This window comes from Rhineura floridana, chromosome 2 (assembly GCF_030035675.1).
Source record: "Rhineura floridana isolate rRhiFlo1 chromosome 2, rRhiFlo1.hap2, whole genome shotgun sequence".
Classification (NCBI taxonomy): domain Eukaryota; kingdom Metazoa; phylum Chordata; class Lepidosauria; order Squamata; family Rhineuridae; genus Rhineura; species Rhineura floridana.
This window is the reverse complement of record NC_084481.1, coordinates 233,169,726-233,194,740: the sequence shown is the minus strand read 5'-3', so window position 1 is coordinate 233,194,740 and position 25,015 is coordinate 233,169,726. Positions and strand designations below refer to the sequence as shown.

General features: G+C 45.8%; 1 protein-coding gene and 1 pseudogene across 7 annotated transcripts in view; one reads left to right on the top strand and one right to left on the bottom strand.

Moving 5' to 3' along the window:
• Positions 1 to 24,455, top strand: part of TXNDC16 (thioredoxin domain containing 16) — a 70,539-nt gene extending 46,084 nt beyond the window's left edge. For 6 of the 7 annotated variants that reach the window (XM_061612539.1, XM_061612540.1, XM_061612535.1 and 3 more), the window contains 7 exons: positions 1,192 to 1,360; positions 4,721 to 4,839; positions 11,352 to 11,436; positions 12,096 to 12,234; positions 12,433 to 12,593; positions 15,253 to 15,446; positions 20,898 to 24,455. In XM_061612539.1, coding sequence (XP_061468523.1) covers positions 1,192 to 1,360; positions 4,721 to 4,839; positions 11,352 to 11,436; positions 12,096 to 12,234; positions 12,433 to 12,593; positions 15,253 to 15,446; positions 20,898 to 21,193 — 1,163 coding nt within the window. In that variant the 3' untranslated portion in view covers positions 21,194 to 24,455. Of the gene's footprint in view, positions 1 to 1,191; positions 1,361 to 4,720; positions 4,840 to 11,351; positions 11,437 to 12,095; positions 12,235 to 12,432; positions 12,594 to 15,252; positions 15,447 to 18,655; positions 18,747 to 20,897 lie in introns of all 7 variants that reach the window. The other variant, XR_009760798.1, reaches the window with a different exon arrangement.
• Positions 5,928 to 6,046, bottom strand: LOC133378519 (5S ribosomal RNA; annotated as a pseudogene).
• Positions 24,456 to 25,015: the final 560 nt, after the last annotated feature.

Below are 25,015 nucleotides of genomic sequence, written 5' to 3'. Positions count from 1 at the left end.
AAGCCTCTGTTCAGAATTCTAGGACTGAGCTCTGGAACGTGAACTAACAATAAATGAGACAGGCTCTAGGCATGGGCAAAGTGTGCATCCTGCACTGATGAGCACACTTAGGATTGGGAAGTAAGGAAGCTTCTTGGGCAATTGGAGTGGCTCTTAGACAAGCTCGAGTTCTGGTGTTACTCTCTTGTTTGCTGTTTGTCACAATGCTGCACTAGAGTCGGCTTGATTAGAGTTGTGTCTGTGCCTTCTCCCCCCCCCAGTCCCCCCCTGCACTGGCCACTACCATCTGACACTGCTCTGGCTACCACCATCTTCAGTCATAAAATTTATGGCAATGTGGAGCGATGCCTTTTCTGAGCTGGCACCCTGTTTCCATTCTATGGAATGCTTTGCCTAGAGAAGGCCAATATGCTAATTCATGAGCTCATTTCGGAAGGCTGTCAATATATATATATATATTTTTAAAGGAAGGCATTTGGTGGGTCAGGTTGTTCCTGCTGCTTCCAATTATTAATTTTGTTGTTGATGGCCTTTTGTGATGATCTTGCCTGCTGTTATATTGAATTTTACGGCCAGGTTCGAATAAACCACAGTACTAGATCTCTTTGTATCCCAGGGAACCTCTGGGGGCTTGTGCTTCTCAGAGGGCAGCTGGCCTCCTCCCATGTCACGCAGCAAAGTAACCTTGAAACCCCCCAGCTCCTGACTTTGAAAAGCAGTTTGTGACACGGCATTGCAGAGGGGTCCACTGTTCAAAGACAGAGGATCATAAAATTCCACTGGCTACTAGATAGGCTGCAGGTTGACATAAAGGAAGACTTTTTCACACAACACCTAATTAGGGTATGGAATTTGCTGCCACAAGATTTGGTGGTGGCCACAAATTTGCAGAGGGATGCTTATTGGCCATGGTAGCTCTATGGATCCTCCAGTTTCAGTGGAAGTCTACCTCTGAATACCAGTTGCTGGGGGACAGCAGCAGGACAAGGCTGTTGCCCTCATGCCTGGTTTGTGGGCTTTCTGAAAACAGGAAGCAAGAGTAGATGGGACCTAGGAAGCTGCCTTTTACTAAGTAAGACCACTGGTTCATTTAGCTTAGTATTGCCCACACTGACTGGCAGCGGCTCTCCAGAGTTTCAGACAGGATTCTGTAATTATTCTTTCTTCCTTGCTCTCATAAACCTTTTGCAGGGACTCCTGAGGTTGCACTTGCAAGGGTAAACTGTTGGGATTGGCCACAAATCTGCACACAGCAAAATGTCACCCAGTTTCCCACCATCAAGATGTACGCGAAAGGGGGAAGACGGCTGGTCTACTCCGGGATGTGGGGTACCCAGGAGATACTGAGGTTCATTGAGCTGTAAGTGTCCTATTGCTATTTTATTTATTTATTTATTTGTTTTGTTTTGTTTTGTTTGTATCCTGACCTTCCTCCCAGCAGGAGCCCAGGGCGCCAAACAAAGCACAGAAACACTTTAAAACATCATAAAAACAGATCTTAAAATACATTAAAACAAAACAGCATTAAAAACATTTTAAAAAACAACCTTAAAAAAGGGTTAAAAACATTATTTAAAAACATATTAAACAATTCTGACACAGACGCAGACTGGGATAGGTCTCAACTTAAAAGGCTTGTTGAAAGAGGAAAGTCTTCAAAAGGCGCCGAAAAGATAGCAGAGATGGTGCATGCCTAATATTCAAAGGGAGGGAATTCCAAAGGGAAGGTGCCACCACACTAAATGTCCGTTTCCGATATTGTACAGAACGAACCTCCTGATAAGAAGGTATCTGCAGGAGGCCCTCACCTGCAGAGCGCAGTGATCGATTGGGCATATAAGGGGTAAGATGGTCTTTCGGGTATCCTGGTCCCGAGCTGTATAGGGCTTTGTACTCCAAAACTAGAACCTTGAACTTGGCCCGGTAGCAAATGGGCAGCCAGTGCAATTCTTTCAGCAGCGGGGTGACATGTTGGTGATACCCTGCCCCGGTGAGCAGTCTTGCCGCTGCATTTTGCACCAGCTGCAGCTTCCAGACCAACCTCAAGGGCAGCCCCACATAGAGCGCATTACAGTAATCCAGCCTAGAAGTTACCACTGAGTGGACAACAGTGGTCAGGCTATCCCGGTCCAGAAACAGCCACAGCTGTCTTATCTGCCGAAGCTGGTAAAAAGCACTCCTAGCCACAGAGGTCACCTGGGCCTCTAGCGACAAAGATGGATCCAGGAGCACCCCCAGGCTACGGACCTGCTCTTTCAGAGGGAGTACAACTCCATCCAAAGCAGGCAACTGACCAATTATCTGAACTCGGGAACCACCAACCCACAGTGCCTCCGTCTTGCTAGGATTCAGAGTCAGTTTATTGGCCCTCATCCAGCCCACCACCGAGTCCAGGCAGCGGTCCAGGGCTTGCACGGCCTCTCCTAGTTCAGATGTTACGGAGAAATAGAGCTGGGTGTCGTCAGCATACTGCTGACCCCTCGCCCCAAAGCTCCTGATGACTGCTCCCAGGGGCTTCATATAGATGTAAAACAGCATGGGGAACAAGATGGTACCTGCGGCACCCCACAGCACAGCTGCCAGGAGGCCGAAAGACAATCACCCAATGCTGTTCTCTGAGAGCGACCCTGGAGATAGGATCGGAACCACTGTAACAGAGATGGTGCCTGCCTAATATTGCTATCTGAGGAGAGGCCTTTGGACATAACGGGGGGGGGGGGGGTTTGAGGAGGCAGTTTTGGAAAATGTGACTCTGTAAACAGCTGCCTGTCCTGGGTATATGCAGGGGCTGTACGGCTTGCTTGTGTGTCCACTGACTTGGGTTCCCACACAGTCTTGAACTTTGTTTAAAATATGCAAACGTACCCAAGTTCATAGTCCATGTGAGTGTAGAATCAGAGAATAGTAGAGTTGGGAGGGGCCTATAAGGCCATCAAGCCCAACCCCGTGCTCTATGCAGGAATCCAGATCAAAGCATTCCTGACAGATGGCTGTCCAGCTGCCTCTTGAAGGTCTCCAGTGTTGAAGAGACCATAAGAACACCAGAGGAGACTTGCTGCTGGATCAGGCCCAAGGGGCCCCCTCTAGTCCAGCATCCTGTCCTCACAGTGGCCAACCAGATGCCTCTTGACCTGAGTGCAATAACCTTCTCCTCCCTCCTACTGGCATTCAGAAGCATCCCACCTCCAGCAGTGGAATCAGTGTTTTGGACTCTGACTGCCTTCAGCCCCAGCCTTCATAGGGGTTGTAGTCCAGAACAGCTGGAAGGCATCCGTTTGGGGAAGGCTCTTGAAAGAAAAGGGACCCTGCGTCCGGGCATTAGGAGTCATCAAATTATGACGGATGGTTTCCTTTTGTAAGAGAAGATCTTTCTCAACTTGCAGCATGACTGGATTCCTGTAACCTGGGGACTATGCTATAAAGGAGGGAGCATTTATACAGGAGGGTTGCCATCCAGCCTTGCAGTCCTAGCAGGGTTACTTTCATTGTTTTAAAATACCAGGCTGCTTTTATACAAGAGTTTCTTCCTTATTCCCTCCCCGGTCCCAATTAGCTGAGGGGAAAATCTACTTTAAAAAAAATAAAAATCCAATCCTCGTTTCTTCAGCTTAGTTTTTTCCCTTTGTCCAAATAATGGACAATAATGTTGTTTGTAATGGCCAAGAGACTCAGCTGCAAATGAGGAAGCTTTTGATGCAAATCTCTCCTCTTCCATGAGCCCGCTGAGGTTGCAATCCTGAACAGACTTACCTGGGAGGAAGCTCAATGGGACTTACTTCTGAGTAGACACATATCCTTCAGGAAACTCATTTTTCAGTGCCACTAGCCTGGCAGTGAGAGATACTGCCTGTTCTGCATTTCCAAAGAGGGTTGTGCTTCAGTTGGAATATTGCTTTCGAATTTGCAAATTAGGCAAATTTGCCTTTCAATACAAACCAAATAAAACTTTTCCCCTGATCCCTCGCCACTGCTGAGTATATCCTAATCTCCTTTCTGCCCACCCCTCTAGGCAGTGATATTAAGCAAAGGAGGAAATCAAAGTGTGCCTTGGAGATGGGCTTGAAATGAGGGATGGGGGATAAATTCAATTCAGGTCGCACTTCAAGCTGAATCTATCAAATTCACATTTTCCGAAACAGTAAAAAATGTAAATGTACTGCCTTCCAGTCGATTCCCACTTATGGCGACCCTATGAATAGGGTTTTCATGAGGCTGAGAGGCAGTGACTGGCCCAAGGTCACCCAGTGAGCTTCATGGCTGTGTGGAGATTCAAACCCTAGTCTCCCAGGTTGTAGTCCAACACCTTAACCACTACACCACACTGGCTCTCACTCCGAAACAGTACAAGAACCGAAAGCCATCCTGTGAAATTTGCACTCACCTGAATTTTGCAGTGCAGTTATGCAACCAAATAATGTTTACAAAAATGCAGAATTTAGGGGAAAGCCTGCAGAAAAATGAATGTATTTGTGAAAACATACAAAAATGCATAATATTAGGGAAGATTGCCTGCAAAAATGTGTACTTTAGTTAAAACTGCTTATAAAAATGTGTGTGTTAGGAGAAATTTGCACAAAAAGCTGAAGAATATGCAAACTGCTGCAGAAATGTGGAGAATTGAGTTTAATATTCGAAAAACAAGAAACTGAGGGAACCAAAATTGACAGATTATTCCATCCCTACCTGAAGTCTTTAGCCTGGTTTCAATTTATGTCTTTAGAAGTAGAATGTCCTGTCCTGTGAGGCTGACAACACCTGAAGAAGTGGAAGAATACTTTAGGGTCAAAATCTCGCCATACCACAGAGTTTTGGGATTATTTGATCCAAGCATGGGTGAAGGTAAGCACTTTCCTTGATTAGTGTCTGAACGTTGTTGAAGAAGGCCTGATGTTACCAGAAATAATAATACTTTCTGTTACCCTTTAACTCTAGAAAGCTTTATAAGCTGCTCTTGTTCTGTTTTCCTTCACAACAGCCCTGTCAGGTAGGCCACTGTCACCCTCGTTTTTACAGATGGAGGAATGGAGATGATGTCATTACCTGAATTACTGCCAAAGTCATTGGAGGCCCCAAATCCAAGGAGTAACTCTATAATTTTTTATCTCTCTGTTGTAATACTTCAGGGCACGCCAAGTTACAATGATTGTCAAAAGATTCAGGACTGAGTAAACAGGAAGTACTTCTTCACATGACACGTGATTAACCTATAGAATTCACTGCCATAAGATGTCATGACGGCCAGTAGCTGAGATGGCTTTTTTAAAAGTATTAGAGACAAATTCATGGGGAAGTGTTGCAGGACAGAAGTATAAATGATGGGTGATGGCAGCTTGTAAAATTAAAGGGGGTGCTTTTTGTGTGTATTTTAAGATGGCTTGCAGGTCCCTGAACTCACCTTTGGCCTTCAAGCTTATCCTAGTTAAGTCCATCTGTGACTTACTAAGATATGATGGCTAAATGGAACCTTCATGTTCAGATGCAGTCTACCTCAGAATGCCAGATACTACGGCAAACAATAGGACGGGTGCTGTTGCCTTCATGCCCAGCTTTATCTTGGAATCACCCTTGGAATACAAATGAAGGTGGTATTAACAAAATACTTATAATACTTACAATAAATACTTAATAGAAGTCTGGCTGGCCACTGTCAGAAGCAAATCAAAACAGGTCTTTTGGTCTGATCTAGAAAGGCAGCTGTTACAGCAGGGGTAGGGAACCTTTTGAACTTCACATCCCATAACCGATTCAGACTGGGATAAAGGTCTCCACAATAAGTCTTTTGACTTGTTGAAAATGGAAGGTCGTCAATAGGTGCTGAAAAGATGTTGGAGACAGTTCCTGTCTGAAATGTAACAGAAAGGAGTATATATATATAGGGTTTTCATGGTAACAGGTATTGAGGGGTGGTTTACCATTGCCTTCTTCTAAGCCTATGGCACCCGGTATTCCCAGGCAGTCTCCCATCCAAGTATTAACCAGGTCTGACCCTGCTTAGCTTCCCAGATCAGATGAGATCGGGCGTGTTCAGGGTAATATGGCCGTTGGATATATAAGGGGTGAAATAAGGGTGAGCTGAATTCCTTCAGGGAAAAGTGGTACGGGAAGAGGCATGCCCAACAGAGAGAGAGAGAGAGAGAGAGAGACACTTATACCCTGTTCATTGTCATATACCTTTCCCTTTTTCAGCTGAGAAAAAAGGGGGGCTTGTTGTGGAATAGGGCAGGTGAGTGTGGCTTAGGGAGAATGCTGGAGGCTGGATTAAGGGGCCTGGTGGTCTGGAGTAGGCCAAGGTGTGGCCAAGTTCGGTTCGCTTGAAGCAGCAAACTGAGGCCCCTTATTGCTCACAGGGAAGATCAGGCTGGTCAAGGCCTTGTCCTCTGAGTGTGTGTGTGTGTGTGTGTGTGTGTGCTCTGTCACCAGGGCCAGCCCAAGATAATTTGCTACGTAAAATGAAGGGACAAGATGGCGCCCCCTTTCCCAGCTTCCATCTTTGGAAGCTGCCTGGCCTGGCCGTTGACTCGTATTTCAACACTGTTGATGGTAGGACAATGCCCTTCTGTCACACCTGGGGGAAGTGGGTAGAGATGTCGGGGAACTTCAACGAGGACAGAAAGAGGAGTGGAAATTGCCAATGTTCACTTATTCGTCCCGTGTCCAGAACGGAAACCAATCCAGCAAATACAATCAGTGGTTGCTGTTGTTGTGGATTTCAAGCCACAAATGATACGTATTTTATTACATATTTCTCCTCTCATTTGCGTTGCGTTTCCTTTGCATTAAAATGAATGGGGTGAAAAGTGAGATGAATAACATAGGTTTTGGCAGAAGATGAACTGCAGGAGAACAGAAGCCGTGCTGCATGCGGCAAATACAAGTTGAAATGGAAAGGAACGCCTTCCTGCATCCCTAGCAGTGGGCTGGCTGAAGGGCCGCAGGCACACTGCTCTGTCTTCCAACTCCTCCTCGCTGTCCCTCTCCCCCACCCCACCCTACCCAGCAACTCTTACTTGGGCTGCCAGCTCACTCTGGACTCCTCTGGACTGGTGGTTTTTTCCCCTAGGTGTATTCTGCAACATGCTATTGATGCAGATAATAGTGCATGGACAGTAGATTTATCTTGGACCATCCACACATCATTCCGCTTTAGTAGTTGTTATGCAACGCTTCTGCAATGGTACCGCGTTAGCTCCATCTGGAGGGCACTCATGCTACAGGGCAACAAAAGCTGGACACACAACAAAAAGCAGAACATCTGTGGGATGAAAAGTTACAGGATTTCTGCAGGAAGTTACAGGGCACGTCCTGATTGGAGATGAAGCAGTATATGATTCCAGCCTGAAACATCTGCAGCTGCAACAATCCACGTATAAAACGTGGATCGTGCATGGAAGCGCATGATCACATATAACGATCCCAATCCCACGGTGAGCACAAATCATCATGAATGTCCAATTAAAAGGACATCTGGAAGGGTCCTCTGCTTAATGGCTGAGGCCGGCCAGCCCTGATCGTGCACTTCAGGCGTGTCTGTGATGGGAGACCAGGAATGCTGCCTTTCAAGACAAGATTTGCATTTTTGCTACCGAGTGGTAAAATAATTGGATTCTTGTTTTTCAGGAAATTGAATTGGGCTGGTCAGATAAACACCAGCAACCTGTTCTGATTTAACTGGATAATTAGCTGCAAAAAATGCATTAAAGGGCCCATTTGGAAAGGTGCAATCCCTCCTACCCTGTGGCTGTGGGAGTTTGCTGATTCCGGGAAAAGCGAAGAAGGCATGGCTGCAAAGCAGGGTGTGGGGAGGAGAAAAGGAAGATTTACGTACATGGACTCAGAAATTGGTAGACAAAACACCACCCCCCACACTACAATGCTGTTTATCCATTACTGTGTGTCTTCTGCAGTTCTGTGACCATAGGGAGCGGGCGTTTTCTAGGCCAGATTATTTATCCATCTCGGCCACAATTGTCTGTCCATGACTGTCAGTGGCTTGCTAGGGCAAAGGTGGGGAAACTTTGCCTCCCTATAGGCCTCCCCATTTGGCCCGCCAAGCCATTTTGGCCCAGCCCCACTAACCTGCCCTACACCTGACGTTGAATATGACGTCAGGTCCAAGACAAGTAAAGACATGGCTTTTGCCAGCTGATTGTCAGGGCTGGCATATCTCTGTGCATGGCACTTTGGAAGTCCTGACAATCAGCTGATCGTCCACAAGAGCAAGAATGGCTCATTTGACATCAGGTGATTGACAGATTGGTTTGTCATACTTGGCCTGTGAGTGATTGGAGAGGTAAAAATCTGGCCCACTGGTTGGATCCAGTTCCTCACCCTGTGCTGGGATATCAGGCAGAAGGAGATCTTTTCCTGATCCTTTTAGCTGGAGATGCCAGGGATGGAAAGATAACTGATGGTGCCCTGCAAATCTCAGAGGCAAAGCTGTTCCAAAATGCCGGCGCAACCATTGAAAATGCCTGCTTTAGAGTCGCCATGCTGCAGTAATCTGTAAGGTACAATGCCACCTATGTGTGCAAGAAGATTCAGGGTGGGTGGGTTGTGGGAGAACTTGTTTGTTTGTTTATTTAAAAGGATTTATAAACCACATAATATTTTAAAATTTCTCGGCAGTGTTAAAAATAAATAAAATTCTGCAATCAGAAGTCTTTCCATCCAGAATCCCGCCAGCTCAGACTGTCACCCTGTTCTGCAGGATACCTGAAAGATCATCTTACCCTTATATACCTAGTTGATCACTGCGCTCTGCAGGTGAGGGTCTCCTGCAGATACCATCTTATTTTTATTTTATTTTATTTCATTTCATTTTTAAACCGCCCATAGCTCTCTGGGCGGTGTACAAAACAGAGTTAAAATACCATGTCACAATAAAATCCAATTCAAATAACAGGAAAATTTAAAACATTAAGATGAACAATTAACATTAAACATTAAAACATTAAAATGCCTGGTAGTATAGCCAGGTCTTAACCTGGCACCTAAAAGAAAATACTGTAGGCGCCAGGCGTATTTCCTCTGGTAAGCTGTTCCACAATTCGGGGGCCACCACAGAAAAGGCCCTAGATCTAGTAGTAATCCTCCGGGCATCTTGATGAGTTGGTACCTGGAGGAGGGCCTTAGATACTGAACGAAGCGGACGGGTAGGTTCATAGCAGGAGAGGCGTTCCACAAGGTATTGCGGTCCCACACCGTATAAGGCTTTATAGGTCAAAACCAGCACCTTGAATCTGGCTTGGAAACAAATAGGGAGCCAGTGCAAATGGGCCAGGACAGGTGTTATATGCGTGGACCAATTGGTCCTTGTCAACAGCCTGGCTGCCGCGTTTTGCACTAGCTGTAGTTTCCGAACTGTCTTCAAGGGCAGCCCTACGTAGAGCGCATTACAGTAATCCAGTCTAGAGGTTACCAGAGCGTGAACAACTGAGGCGAGGTCATCCCTGTCCAGATAGGGGCGTAGTTGGGCTACCAACCGAAGGTGGTAGAACGCATTCCTTGCCACCGTGGCCACTTGCACCTCAAGAGACAAGGAAGGATCGAAAAGGACACCCAAACTATGAACCTGTTCCTTCAAGCGGAGTGTAACCCCATCTAGAACAGGTCGAACATCCACCATCTGGGCAGAGAAAGAGTTCACCAACAGTGTCTCGGTCTTGTCTGGATTGAGTTTCAGTTATCAGGAGGTCTGTTCCGCACAACATAGGAAACAGATTTCTAGTGTAGTGGCACCTACCCTTTGGAATTCCCTCCCCTTAAATATTAGACAGGCACCATCTCTGTTACCTTTTCGGTGCCTACTGAAGACCTTCCTCTTTCAACAAGCCTTTTAAGTAGAGACCTTATCCCAGTCTGTATCACTGTTGGAACTGCGTTTTAAGTTGTTTTTAAAGCTTTTTTAAAAGATGTTTTGCTTTAATATGTTTTAAAGTCTTCTGTTTTTAAGACTTTTTGGAGTGTTTTTAGCATTTTTGTTTGGTGCCCTGGGCTCCTACTGGGAGGAAGGGTGGGATATATATGTATATATAAAAAATTTAATCAAAAACTAAATAAAATTTAATCCAAAAGAAAGAGTAGATTGGTGCTGATATTTTACAGGCTTTTCTCAGTATCTACATGTAAAATGTAGATGCAAATGTAAAAACATAGGAAGAGCCTGTTGGATCATGCCAAAGGCCTATCTAGTCCAGCATCCTGTTCTCACAGTGGCCAACCAGATGCCCATGGGAAGCCCACAGGCAGGACCTGAGTGCAAGAATCCTTCCACCCCCTACAGGTTCCAGCAACTGGTATTCAGAAGCATGCTGCCTCTGACAGTGGAAGTAAAACATAACCATCAGTGTTAGTAGCCACTGATAGCCTTATCCTCCATATGTTTCTCTAATCCTCTCTTAAAGCCATCCAAGTTGGCCGCCATCGCTACGTCTTGTGGGAGCAAATCCCTTAGTTTAACTATGCACCGTCTAAATAACTCCTTTCTTTTGTCTGTCCTGTTACAACATTAAGTTCCATTGGACGTCCACAAGTTCTAGTGTGAGCAGAGATGGAGTCCGCTTACTCCACACTTTGTTGTTGTTATGTGCCTTCAAGTCGATTTCGACTTATGGCAACTCCATGAATCAGCGACCTCCAACAGCATCTGTTGTAAACCACCCTGTTCAGATCTTGAAAGTGCAAGCCTGTGGCTTCCTTTATGGAATCAATCCATCCCTTGTTTTGCCTTCCTATTGTGCACGTCGTACAACTCCGGACTCTCCTTTTGCATCTTTGCGCCTCAGCCTCTGGGCTTCCTTTCGGCTTTGACCCAGCTGCGTCATTAGTCACAGCACTACTCGTACTTGTCCTTTGTTCTTCCCCAGTAGCTCGGTGAGTGCCTTCTGACCTGGGGGGTCTCATCTTCCAGCACTATCTCGTGTTGCATTTTGGATACTCTGTTCATAGGGTTCTCCTGGTAAGAGGTATTCAGAGGTGGTTTACCATTGCCTTTCTCTAGGTCTGGATGCATCTTAGTCTGGTGTTTCAGCTTTGACCATTCCGCCTTGGGTGCCCCTGCTAGGAGTCTAGCCTCTTGGTCTAGACTCCTGACGACATTGTTCTCAGCTTCTTCAACACTCTCAACCCCCCTCACCACGTTAAGGTGTGCATCCTAGAGGAGGTTACTCCACACTATGCATACTGTTACACATCTCTCTCTCCTCTGCTTACCTTTTCCCTAAACTAAAAAGCCCCAAATGGATCCCTCTCTTCCTGTTTGAATCCTTTGATGCATTTTACCAGCAGAGAAACAAGCTTCTGTTTATTTGGGTATACATATTTACAGACTGCGTTAATCTGTTTCATAACAGCAAGAGAAGCTTTTGTCGAAGCCGGAAAAGTCCTAGATGGATATGTCACGACGGGAATCTACTATGAAGAGGATGCTGCAATTCTGTATGTTGATTGCTTGCTTGGTTTGAACTCAGCGCGTGACTCAGTTAGTCAAGGCCAGTCATTGCCTGCCTGTGGCAGGGGTGGAAAACCAGGGCCCCTCCAGAAGTTGTTAGATTACAGCTCCTATCATCCCTGACCATTGGTGCTGCTGGCTGGGGCTGATGGGAGTTGGAGTCCAACATCATCCTGAAGGCCACAGGTTCTCCACGCCTCGGTTGGCGTGATGGGCTAGGACTGGGGAGACTCAGCTTCATATCCCCACTCAACATGAAGCTCACTGGGTGGACTTAGGCCAGTCGCTGTTTCCCACCCCAGCCTCCTACCTCATCAGGTTGTTGTGGGGATGGAATGGGGCGTGGAGCAGAGAAAACAATAGATGCCACACGGAGGTCTTTGGAGGAAGGTGGAATATCAGTGGAATAAATAAATGTCTTTTCTGATGCCTGTTGTGACAAATGCATGACCTGGAAACAAAGAAAATATGGGTGTCCCCCTCCCCAAAGTTGTTGTTTTATTTATATGCAAAGACATGCAGATTTAATTGATTAATCAGTGTTTGAAGCTCAGCTAAGATTTCTTTAATCGGGTGGCAATGGTACTTTCAAAAGAGTTTTTAAAATACGCTTCCATCTGTTCCCCCCTCTCTTCCGTTACCCCAGTTCCCATAATTATAAAGTACCTCTTCCAGCACTGCTGCTTGCTAAGCCCGAAGCTCAGACGAGACGCGTCATCAAACTCTCAAAGTACAGCGTGCAGGACATTGTTGAAGTTATCCGCCATGCGTTACTGGAAACATTTGTAAGCATAATTTCTCCTTCTGTTCCAAGGGAAACATGTTTGGCCTACTGCAGCCTTTTGCAAACTGGTGCCCTCCACATGTTTTGGACTAGGGCTTGTCCGGTGGCTGGTCAGCTGGGACGTATTTTGAATCTGGAGTTGGTGCTCCCTTTTCCTCCCCTTATTATAATTTGCCTTGCCGCTCTTCTCTTGTTGCAGCCAGAAATCACGGTAGGGAACCTGCCAGAGTACTTCCAGCTGGAGAAACCGTTACTCGTTCTGTTCAGCGATGGGGCTCTGAGCAAAAGGGATGAAGGAGAAATGCAGCATTTGGCCAGAGAAGAGCGTCGCCCAGACTTCGTTGCTTGCTGGCTCAACCTGTAAGGACGCAGCATAGGCACATAGGAAACTGCCTTATACAGTGGCAGGTTATTGGACCCTCTAGCTCAGTGCTGTCTACACTGACCGGCAGCAGCTGTCCTGGATTTCAGGCAGAATGTCTTTCTTTCCCAGCCCTACCTGGCTCCTCTCCCAGCTAAAGAGTAGTCTGGCTCCCTCTCAACTCCTCCTTTGTCAACATGGAATTTTGGCTTCTTAAGAAGCGCACGCTTGGGGAAGGGGGTCCTAAGATGTGGATCCATTTTTAACTAAGACCCCCATCTGCAGTATACATTCAAAGCACTAGGATACCACTTCAAACAGTCATGTTCCCCCAAAGAATCCTGGGAACTGTCATTTCTTAAGGGTGCTGAGACTTGTTAGCAGGCCCCTGTCCCCCTCTCAGAGCTACAGTTTCCAGAGTGGTTCAACAATCCACTTTTCTTCCCAGGGAACACTGGGAACTGTAGCTCTGTGAGAGGAATAGGAGTTTTCCAACAACTCTCAGCAGCGTTCACAAACTACAGTTCCCAGGATTCTTTAGGGGAAGCCATGACTGTTTAAATGACTGTTTAAATTTGTGATAATACTTGCCGGTATGGAGTACCGGCACCTCATTTTTTTCTACCCAAAAGAGCACTGGGTATAATATTGTTTGAAATCTGTATGATGCAGATAGGGACCCAAGAATAACTTACAATTGGTAAGGGGCCAGTACAATGGGCAAAATATATTATAGTGTCTTTCCATCTCCTTATTTATCACATAAAACCTGAAGGTATTTTTTTTGGGGGGGGGCTGGAACTGACAACCTTGTGACACAATCCATTGCACATAACACATGCCCCTTCTTTAAATTATAACCTGTCACCATGAATACATCCTCAACAAATCTTGTGGTATCTTAAGGACTAACAAATTTATTATGGCGTAAGCTTCTGTGGGCTCAAGCCCACCCATGAAGGAAAATCAGGACTGTGCATTGGAACCATAGCCAGCTGCCTTCTACTTCGTCAGACCCACTTGTGCATCTGGCTTAATATTGTCTACACTGACTGGCAGCAGCTCTCCAGGGTTTCAGATGGAGTTTCTCCCAGCCCTTCCTGGGGATGCTACTGGGGATTGAACCTGGGACCTTCTGCATGCAAAGCACATGCTCTGCTGCTGAGCTACAGTCCTCACATGGCTCCCAACAAAGTTTTATTCAGAGTATCCATTGAAATTAAGGGATCTGAGTTAGTCATGCACATTAATTTCTGTGGGTCTGCACTAGCGATGGGCTCCATTTCTGCAATGATTGGATTTGCCATCGGATTAATTATTATTTCTGATATTCTTTCTCTTTGTGGAGTGTTTTGAAGTAGCAACTCTGGACTTGGTTTCTGATTCATTCTTTTTCCGATTTTTTTTTTAAATTCTCTTTGAAATCATCGATAGTGTGAGTGATACTTTTATCCATCTACATAGAAAGTGAGTTCTTCAAACGTGTATTCCATTTCACTGATATCAGTGAAGTGTTGATATTAACTGACAGACAGAAAGCAGCAAGAAGAAATGAGGTGTTGATTGTAGGCAGCAGGGGGCAAGACTTGATTATCTGCCTTAATCTGCTTTGTAGCGCAGTTGAAAAGGAATGTAAATAGACAGTCATTACAGAGTTCAGAATAAAGATTGATACCAGTGGGGGCTTGTGAATAAATATTGATTATAATATCGATAATTCTCTGCAAAGCAAAACAAAAAAAATTTCAGAGGAAATCAGAAAAAAGAAAAGATATCAGAGGTAAAAGATCATTAATGACCACCAGTGGGCCACGTTTAAAAACGAAATGTAAAAAAGATTTCATCCCCTAGTTTACACTGAGTAGAACTAACATTAGATACAAAGTTGGCAGGTAAAAAAAAGAGAACATTTTATAGTGGGAGTTGAATGGCAATCAGATTCAAACATTACAGTTGGTGAAAATGAGAGCTTACGTATATAGGTTCATTAGCAGATTCTTGATAGTTGCTGAGACAATGGTATTCACATCTGCAGTGGGCCAGGGAGCCATGCATTAGAAATAGCCACAGATAGCACAGATATCCTGACATTGATAAGCTTATTAGTACTCGTGGTGTGAGTGTGGGTTAAATCTAGACAATTTTTTAAATCAAACTATTGGTTCCCTCTGATTTATTAGACTTTTAAGGTTCCTACAAGACTCTTTGATTCTTTTTGCTGCAGGAGATTAACAGGGCTGTCCCTCTGGAAATTATTCCAAGCATGTTTCAAAGATGTCATTTGCCCTTACCTATTGGAACTGTGTACTATCAATGTAAAAGATGCTGAGGGAAGCATCTTTTTCGTGAGCAAGAATTTGCTTGTGAGTTGAAAGGTTTTGCTTAAAAGGCTTTTTGGATTCAATTGCAGTGCATGAAGCCTCCATTTTGTTTTTTTTACCAATTCCATTAGGCCATGGGAATGCGATAACAGATATTTTCAGTGCAAATGCTGTGTCTGGCCTTACTGTTTCAGATCAAAACCAGTTTAACGGCATTTGATTCTGACGAGCAGCTCAGATTGGCTGCTTTTTAATGCCAGAAAGTGCCCCTTTAGATGAGGTCTGTTTACTTTTTTTGTTCATCAAGTGCATTAATCTCCTGGTTTTCTTTACACAGGAAAAACACTCCTGTGGGCAGAGGAATCCTAACTGCCTATTTTGGGAGCTTCCGTTCTCCTCTGCCTCTCCTCCTCTGGATCAGCCTCCATTCCGGAGGCCAAGTCTTTGTTTTTCCTTCGGATCAACCCATTTCAGAAGTGAACGTCCTAGCTTGGATCGAAAAGCTGAAATCCGGCCAAGAAGTTCCAAGCAGTAAGTACACAGTGAAGTATGTGCTTCTTAGCCAAATATACTTTGGTCTCTCATTGTGTTTGTGCTCAATACTGCTGACACCCTAAGGCTGGAGAAGAGCAAAGAGCACAAGAAAGATTTCGGCAGGCTGTGTCCTTGCACTTGGCAGGATTATCTGTGGGTAGCACCGAGTAAGAGGTTTTTCCTAAATTGCTGCCTGCAGCCAGTCCCTTCTCCCAAGTTTACATGTCCACCAACGTTACTGAGAACGTGACTTTTCTTACGAGAAATTACACTCACACTTGGGAAAGAAGACTTGACTGTAATTCTAAATAATTATAATAATAGATCATTAAGGATCGAAATCTTGTTAATGCCGACTCATGTGTCACACTGCTTACAGAAAAGGATGGGTCCCTGAGTAAATCTGAGATAATGTGAACTTGATCTTAAGCAAGCTTTATATCCTATGTTTATACCATGGAACTGAAAAACAAAACAAAACCTGGGGTTGACCCCAGAACCTCAACACACTGCTGCCTTGCTTTTTAAAAAAATCAAGTTTCTAGTCCTTAAGATGCTGTTGCGAAATGATCCAATTCAATTGTACCTTTAAAAACATATAAGAAACACCCCAAATTAAACTGACTAACACTGTTCTATTTGGGCAGTACATAGATTATTCGGGGGGGGGGAGTGAGGGCCCTATCAAAATAGGTTACAGAGCAGTAGTTCTCCAGTTCCTGCTCCTGCACTCGCACTGGGGATTGCAGGTGCTGATTCTTCCTTCAGCCCATGCTCCATCTCACTGTGTGACTATCAAAATAACTCTCTTGATGTGCCTTAAGAACTAGGAGATTTGTGGGCGCTCTAATCCACAAAGGTTTATGCCACAGTAAATGTGTCAAGTCTTTCAGGTGCCCCAGGGCTCCCTGTTGACTTTGCCAGAGCAAGCTAACGTAGCTGTCCCTCTAGAGCTGCCACCCTAACTCAGGCTGGCTAGGGCTGATGGCAGTTGCAGCCCAAAACATCTGGATAGCATCGGGTTGGCAAACCAACCAAAAAATGTTCACCAAATCAGGCCGGTCTGACATCCTGTTCTCACAGTGGCCAACCAGATGCCTCTTCTGGGAAGCCCATAAGCAGGACCCGAGTGAAAAAAATCTCTCCTTCTACAGTTCCCAGGTACTGCTATTCAGAAGCACACTGCCTCCAACCGTGGATTTGAGGTCCCTTCAGGTGAGGATAGAACAAAGTGTGCTTTAAAGCAAAAGATGAAAGGAAAGTTGGGCAGTTAAAGAAATCGACATAATTTAACCAGCAGAGGGAGGCAGAACTTCACCTTCTGTCTTTTCCCTATAGGGAGAAAGATCAGGTTAAAGTGTTTGAAAAAATGGAAATGGGCTGCCTTCAAGTCAATCCTGACTTATGGCTACCTTCTGAATAGGGATTTCACGGTAAGGGGTATTCAGAGGGGGTTTGCCATTGCCTCCCTCTGAGGCTAGCCCTTCCCAGCTGGCTAGGGCCTGCTCAGCTTGCCACAGCTGCACAAGCCAGCCCCTTCCTTGTCTGCAACAGCTGGGGGGCAACTGGGCTCTTTGGGACTATGCAGCTTGCCCACTGGTGCACAAGTGGAAGGGCACGTAACCCCTGAGACACTCCCTGTGGGGGTGATCTTTAGCTGGCCCTTGACACCCAGGAGACACGAGTGGGGATTTGAACTCACAGACTCTGGACTCCTAGCCAGGCTCTCTTCACCACTGTGCTATAGTTCCCATTACTGCTGGCACAGCAGCCCAATGCCCCCTCCCCTGATACAAGTCGACAGGAGAACTTTAGAGAAATCCTAATCCTGTAGCCCTCCAAGAAGAGAGGGGTCATTGTGCCTCAGTCAGTCATGCAGAGATCACTTCCAGTTAGATTACTGCGATGCAGTTTACGTGGGGCTGCCTTTGAGGATGGTTCAGGAGCTTCAGTTCAGTTCAAAATCTGGCGGCCAGAGTTCTGACTGGAGCCAAGAGATCAGATCAGATCATGCCGATTCTTTGTCAGTTACGCCATTTCATGCAAAGGTTGCCAACATGATACCCCCTGATGTTACTGAGTTCCAACTTCCATCAGCTCCAGCCAGTGTGGTTAGTGGCTGGGAGTTGAGTCCAGCAGCATCTTGAGGACACCACATTGGCTGCCCCTGGTTTTCCAATTTATTTATTTATTTATTGCATTTATATACCGCCCCATAGCCGAAGCTCTCTGGGTGGTTTACAACGATTAAAAACATTAAAAACAAATATACAAATTTAAAAAAACACATGCTAAAATGCCTGGGAGAAGAGGAAAGTCTTGACCTGGCATGAAAAGATAACAGTGTTGGCTGTTTGTCTCCAGGCTCAAATTCAAGGTGTTGGTTATCACCTTTAAAGCCCTAAATGGCATGGGAACAGAGTATCTCAAGAACTGCCTCTATTTTTATAATCCTGCCTGGGTCCCATTTCTAAAGCCCTTCATCAGAGACAGGTCATAGCTCAGTGATCACACGCTGGGCTCAGCGGAAGAGCACAGGGCTGGTAGTTGAGGGTTGGCAGGGCTGGGCATCTGCTATGGGCTTCTGAGGGGCTTCTGGATGGCCAGTGTGAGAACAGGATGCTGGACCAGATGAACCTTTGGCAAGACTTTTCTTAGGAGCATCAACAGCAACTGGGGATAACGGCCATGAGGACTCGTGAGGAAGTAGTGGTCAGGGAACCCATGGAGGGTGAACCCTCTAAAACTCTAGTAGAGCCCCATGCGTGGCATGCAGAAGGTACCAGGTTCAGTCCCTGGTAACTCAAGGTAGAACTGCAAGAGATCCTTGCCGGAAACCCTGGAGAGCTGCTGCCAGTCAGTGTAGACAACATTATTATTTATTTTATTTTTATTCATTAGATTCATATCTAAAAGCACTAAAAACACTCTAAAACATCATAAAAACAGGCTTTAAAATATATTAAAACAAGACATCCTTAATACATATTAAAACAAAACATCTTTAAAAACATTTAAAAAGAAAAGCTTTAAAAATATATTACAAAGCAACTTCGACACAGACGCAGACTGGGATAAGGTCTCTCCTTAAAAGGTTTGTTGAAAGAGGGTCTTCAGCATTGAACTGGCTGGACCAGTGGTCTGACTCTGTAGAATTATTATCATTCTTTATTATATTTCTAAGTTGTTGTTTTTTCCAATGGAAGGAAGCGCAACAGTGGAACCAATGGCCTAGGATGGTGGTGGGTTCTCCAACTCTGGAGGCCTTCAAGAGGCAGCTGGACAGCCACCTGTCGGGTATGCTTTAAGTTGGATTACTGCACTGAGCAGCGGGTTAGACTCGATGGCCTTATAGGTCCCTTCCAACTCTACGATTCTACTATTCCTATGCCCCCCCCCCCATCCAATGTCTAGCAGACCGGCACAATGGACAATGCCCTTTTAGTCATGGCGCCCAGAATTTGGAACAGGTTCATCTGTCTCAATCCCCATTTGAATTTTAATAGGCAATAAAGGCAGTTTTTATTCCAGGTTCAGTTTTGGGGGAATACTTTTCTTAAAACTAGGAATTCATGGCAGCTACTTTTATAAATCCGCAGTTGTTCTGGATAATTGATTCATGCGGCTTTATTGTTATATGATGGCTTTGGGATTTTTTTTAAAAAAAAAATTCACAGATTTTTTTTAGTTGCAAATTTAACAATAAAAGGAAAGAAAGTAAACAGGAAAAATGAATAAAATAAAATAAATAAAAATAAATAAAAATATTGGTACAAAAAAAAAGATATGGATACTACTACTAACAAGAATAAACCACCATCAGTTTACATTACGGATGCCATACCCATCAGTACTTGCATCTTGAGTTAAACATATAAATTACTATAAGCTCTCCAGATGTCAATATTAACAGAACAGTCCAACTTGGGAAGCCGGTGTAAGATTTGCTGGAACAAGAGAAGCCGGCATAAAGTTCCACCGCATCCAGTTGCCATTCAGGAACTTCTGGGCTGGCTGGACACTGGCTCAGCCAGAAGCTGCACATGGGACCAGAAAGTGAAAGTCGGATCGCCCAAATACCCCTACCGGAGAATAATCCTTCTCCATTAACTTCTGTTGCAATTATTTTCTTAGACCGACATTTTCCCCAGCATAACTTTTGCCCGGATTGGGACCTGCTGGAGCGCTCTGAACACAAGTTGGATGTGGCCTAAGTCCCCTCATCTCGTCCCCTCCCCTAACATGCCCCCAACACACCCCTTTTTGGGTCCTTACACTGGCTTAGACCAGCTGCACTTGTACCAGTCCCAGCTGAGCCCTGGCTGAGTTCCGGCTGAGCCTTGGCTGAGTCCCGGCTGAGCTGGGCTGAGGGACTTATGCCAGCATAGCCCAGCTGAGCCAGGACCCAGGTGGGTCAGATGGAGATCCACCGCATCCAGCTCTCTTCAGCCAGGCGTAAATGCAAGTTGTATTGTGCCCTAAGTATCCACTTGAAATTGTTGTCTATATGAAATATGTTCAAATGTAGCCAGAGTAGTGAGGTCCTCAGTCCATTGTGTAATAGACAGTGGGTGTTTATCCTTCCAGCCTCGAAGTATGGTTTGGGATTCTTAGCCACTTTGGTTAGTTTGACAGAAAAGTAGGGCCAAAATATTAAAAATAAATAAATCTCAAACGTTTCTTCCATCTCACCCTTGGCTCCAACTCATGTCCTGTTGACATAACAAGGCACACTGCTGCATCCTGGGATATTTTAAAATGTACATCCTGCCTTTCCTTCCCAAAGGGTGCTCAGGGCAGCTAACAACATATCATCTGATAATAAAACTATCTATGAAAGTAGTGCAGTTGCCAAACTGGTGACACGCCACTGAACGCTGGCTGCTGTAGAGCAAACCACAAGGGTTCACGAGAGCTTCCCACTCACGGCATGTGGGTGTCCTGGGGGCATCTGACCAGCCGTTTGACGAAATACGATGCTGGATTAGATCAGGAGTAAGAAACCTTTTTCAGTCCAAGGGCCGCATTCTCTTCTGGGGAGCCTTCCCAGGGCCACATGCTGTGGGTGGGCGGGGCCAGAGGCAGAAATGGACCGAGCAATCAGTGTGAATTTTATCTTTGTACAGTAGTCTAGTTCCTTCATACTCGCACGCCTCTCTCTGTCCTCCATTCAGGCAAGCAAAAAAGCATCATTGGAGCCCAAGGATGCATGGTAGCTCTTCATGTGTGAAGCAAGGCCGGTGAGGGGGTGTGGCCTGGGAAGAGTTCCAAGGGCCAGACAGAGGCCTGGAGGGCCACATCTGGGCCCCGTGCCTGAGGTTCCCCATCCCTAGGCTAGATTATCCCTGGACTTCTTGTGTTCTTTGGAACGTATTATCCCATCTATCAGATGACTTGTGAGCATGCGCTGACTTGCTCTTCCTCCCCCTCTCTCCCTCTCTCCGGCAGCTGTCTTGTCTGATGAAGAGTGGAAGCCCCGCCTCCCTGCTTATGACTTCCTGAGCATGATGAAACCTCCACTTCCTGAATTTACCATCTACAGCCGGGGGAGCGTTAGTACCTACCAGGAGGAGGCGAATGAGGTCCCCGGAGAAAAGACGGCAGGGGTGGTGAGAGAGGAGCCTGTGGAAGACTCCCGCATGGCTGAGCTGGAAAAAAAGCCACCGACTGGAGGGGACTTGCGAGGAACAGCTCCCCGCCTGGCAGCGAAGGAGAGACAGGCTAAGCGCCATGCGGAGTTGTGATGCTGTGGGTGGCTCTGAAAGCAGGAGGTGGGCTGCGTGGCCAGCGATCGAGGATGGTGGGAGCTGTAGTCCGGCAATATCATCCGGAGGCTCACGGGCTTCCTACCCGTGTTGTTAGCCCGTGAATGTGCTCTGACTTGCAGGTTGTAGCCAGAGGCCTCTGTTAACGTGAGACTCTTTAACGCCAGGGATTAAACCTGGAGCCTCATGCATGCAAGGCGTGGTACCGCCACTGAGCTGTGGCCTCTCAGTTTCTGGGCAGGGGAAGGAGCATTTCCCAGAATTTTTGGACACAGAAGATGGCAGCCCCCGCAGATGTGGCCTGTGTTTTTCTTGTTCCCCCAACAGTGCCCACTGACATCCCTTCAGCCATCACCAGAGACTCCATTGGTGTGTGTGTGTGTCCTTTTCTCAGAGAGTTGCTTGGCATGCACACTTCCTTTCCTTTGCTCCTGTGCGATGATGGTCTGGTGGTGGTGGTGGTTGTAACACCAGACAGGGGAGCCTTTCGTGTGAACGGGGGCAGCTGTGCTCATTTGCCGTGGCACAATTCCCAGGGAATCTCCAGAGCTGAACAGAGGTGTGACTTCCGAGGCATTCATGTGAGGGAGATCTGTGACCTGTGAGGAAATGGAAGCAGCAGGGAGAGTTTGTGAGTGGAGGCTGGTCTTCCAGGGAGGATGTGGCACTGTCCTGCCAAGATCAGTCTGTCCCCAGCCAGCCCCCATCTGCCTGCCTTCGTAAGTACAAACAGTCCAGAGAGTGGCACTGCCTATCACCTCCTTCCTCCTCCTCAGTCTTTCCCTTGTAAAACTCAGCAAGAGGAAGAGGGGGACACAGCTAAGATTAGGTGGCTCTACCTTTCATTGGCTCTAGCTCCACCTGCTGTTGGCCTCCTGCTTTACACCCTACCAGTTGCAACGGAGACCAGACACTACTGGAGTCTGTCGAGGTACAGTTATCGTAGTTGCTGCAGGGGGTTAGCTTATAGCCAAGTCATAGTTCCAAATGTCAACACATTCTCACTACGTCCTCTCTTCCCAAAAGATTTCCCCCCCCCCCATTTTTATCCAAGCCTGCTTGGCGCTGTTGGGGTCTCTTTATTTCCACTTGCGGCCCTGTGTGTGTGCAGCAGAAGAGGGGACCTGTCTTAAAGGAGCATCCACGGCACCTTTTGCATTCCGATCCTATGCATATTTTTGGAAGGATGCTCCACTGCGTTGGGTGGGTCTTGCTCCTTAGTGGGACTTCTGAGTGAACAGGCATAGGCTTCGGACGTTTACTAGCACACGTTGTTGAGGAAAGCAGCCTGTCCATATCTAATCATGTGTAAATGCCTGGTGTCTTTTGTTTGTCATCAGTTCTGGAGCCAGGGGAAAGCTTGTTTCTGAAGTTGGTGTGGGGCTGAGATTAAGTCTTCTCCAGATGACCTATTTATTGAGCATCCTGATTTGCTTGCACAAAGCATATGTGGAGATTAGACTATGGGCGTTTCCAGGTAGACATTGTTTGGGGGCAAGAATCAGTCACATACGAGCAAATTCAGGTTGTGCGCAATTATAGTTGATTTGGAGGTCTTGAGCCTTTTAAATAAGGATCGGAATAGTGGTATAATTTCCCTATAATGTGAAGAAGAAAATGTGCAATTGAGGAATATGGTGTGAGGAACGGTCCACTCATGGCATGGTTAGTGATTTGGGGCAAGCGGCATAGTCCCAAGGAGTCCCGTTGCCCCCCAGCTGGCAGTTGCGGACAAGGAAGGGGCTGGCTTGTGCAGCTGTAGCAAGCTGAGCAGGCCCTAGCCAGCTGGGGAGGACTAGTCTCAGAGGGAGGCAATGGTAAACCCCCTCTGAATACCCCTTACCATGAAATCCCTATTCAGAGGGTAGCCATAAGTCAGGGTCAACTTGAAGGCAGTCCATTTCCATTTCCACCTGCAAGCTCCAGGGTTTTTCTTCTGTTACTTTTGAGTTTGGCAATGGAGAGCTGCTGTGAAGAGAAGTCACAGCTGAGGATCCCAAGGACTCGTGTGTGTGTGTGTGAGAGAGTGTGTGTGTGTGAGAGAGAGTGTGTGTCAGTGTGAGAGTGACTGTGTCAGTGTGAGAGTGACTGTGTCAGTGTGAGAGTGACTGTGTCAGTGTGAGAGTGACTGTGTCAGTGTGAGAGTGACTGTGAGTGTGTGTGTGTGAGAGAGTGTGTGTGTGAGAGAGTGTGTGTGTGAGAGAGTGTGTGTGTGAGAGAGTGTGTGTGTGAGAGAGTGTGTGTGCGAGAGAGTGTGTGTGCGAGAGAGTGTGTGTGAGAGAGAGAGAATGCTCTCCCTTTTGCTGGAGAGTGCACATCTTAAAAACGGATTGAAGCGCTGCCTCCAAATTGTCAGTACTTCGTGGGACGGATTCAGGTGCATACTGCGGATTTAGTTTTACGCATTTAAAGTGAACTAAAGCACTCTATCGCCCCAACACAGCAAATCCATTATAAAACAGACTTTTTGTAGTTAGGAGAATGATGGGGGATGCACTGAAAAGTGCAGGATGAAAGAATGATTTAACAGGAAGATGCATAAGCACTGTGCAAATGAATCGGGATGAATGCTCACTGTTGTACAACCGTCCTACAAACAAATCAGAATGAATGCGCAATGAAGACTTACTAAAGTGCACGTCCAGACAACCTGCTTGTTAAGCGTTCATCCAGAATTTTTTGCAGAGAAATTAGACAACACTGGCTATTTAATAAGCATTCATTCTGATTTGTTTGTGGGGAGGTTAGATGATGATGTTGTATCAAAGCAAGTATTATCCCACATGATCCGGCGGATTTCCCCATCCTTACTCTTAATCTGATCTTTCGGGGAAGCCTGTTCCGATCCTTATTTAAAAAGTCAGATTTTCTGCAGCCTTACAACCAAGGGAGACACACAGGGAAAAAAGTTGGATGACTGCAGGAGCTTCTAGGCAGGAGATTATTGTGGAAACAGTGCTGTTCATGCAACAAGGTTTTTTGCAGTGTCCAAACAATGTCATTGTCATCACATTGACAGCTCATATTTTTTTAAATAATGTTTTTATTGTTTTTGGTAGAACAGAATACAAAACAAGAATAACATACAACAATGAGAGAAAATAGGGAGGTAAGCATATATGAAATGGTTATTGTCCTGAATTGTTTTCCAGATAATTATCCGAATGTGGACCGCCAAATCTGACCATGCGAGGTTGGAGGCTTGCAAGCCCCATCACTTTGACTAACAAAAACAATAAAGCTATACCATTGTTCATAGAACTTGTCTGCATCTGTTCCTTGTCTCATTGCTTTTGAACTATGTGTTAGTTTTTCCATAAGTGCTAATTTCCATATTTCCTGATACCATTTATGAATCATATATGGGTCAAGTGTTTTCCAGGAAGCAGCTATCACCAGTCGTGCTGCTATAAGAAGAAAGTTTGTCAAGGTTTTGTGTATGATTTTATTGCTGGCTTCATCAGCTATAAGTAGCAGAGCCAGAGATAGGTCTAAATGAAGGGATTGACTGGTAATTTTGTTGATTTCATTAAATACTTCCTCCCCAAAGGGAACAATCAGCACACAAGACCACCACATATGATAAAATGTACCTCGCTCTCACACCCTCTCCAACACAAGGGGGAGAGCTTGTTACTGATTCTATGTAGGGTGTGGGGAATGAGGCACCATCTGAAAATCAGCTTCAGTGCATGTTCACGGATCCTAGAAGAAACAGATTTGAAAGGGGTTCTAGTCCAAATACCATTCCAGTCAGATTCACTGATGTTTTGACTAAGGTCCTTGTCCCAAGGAGCTTTA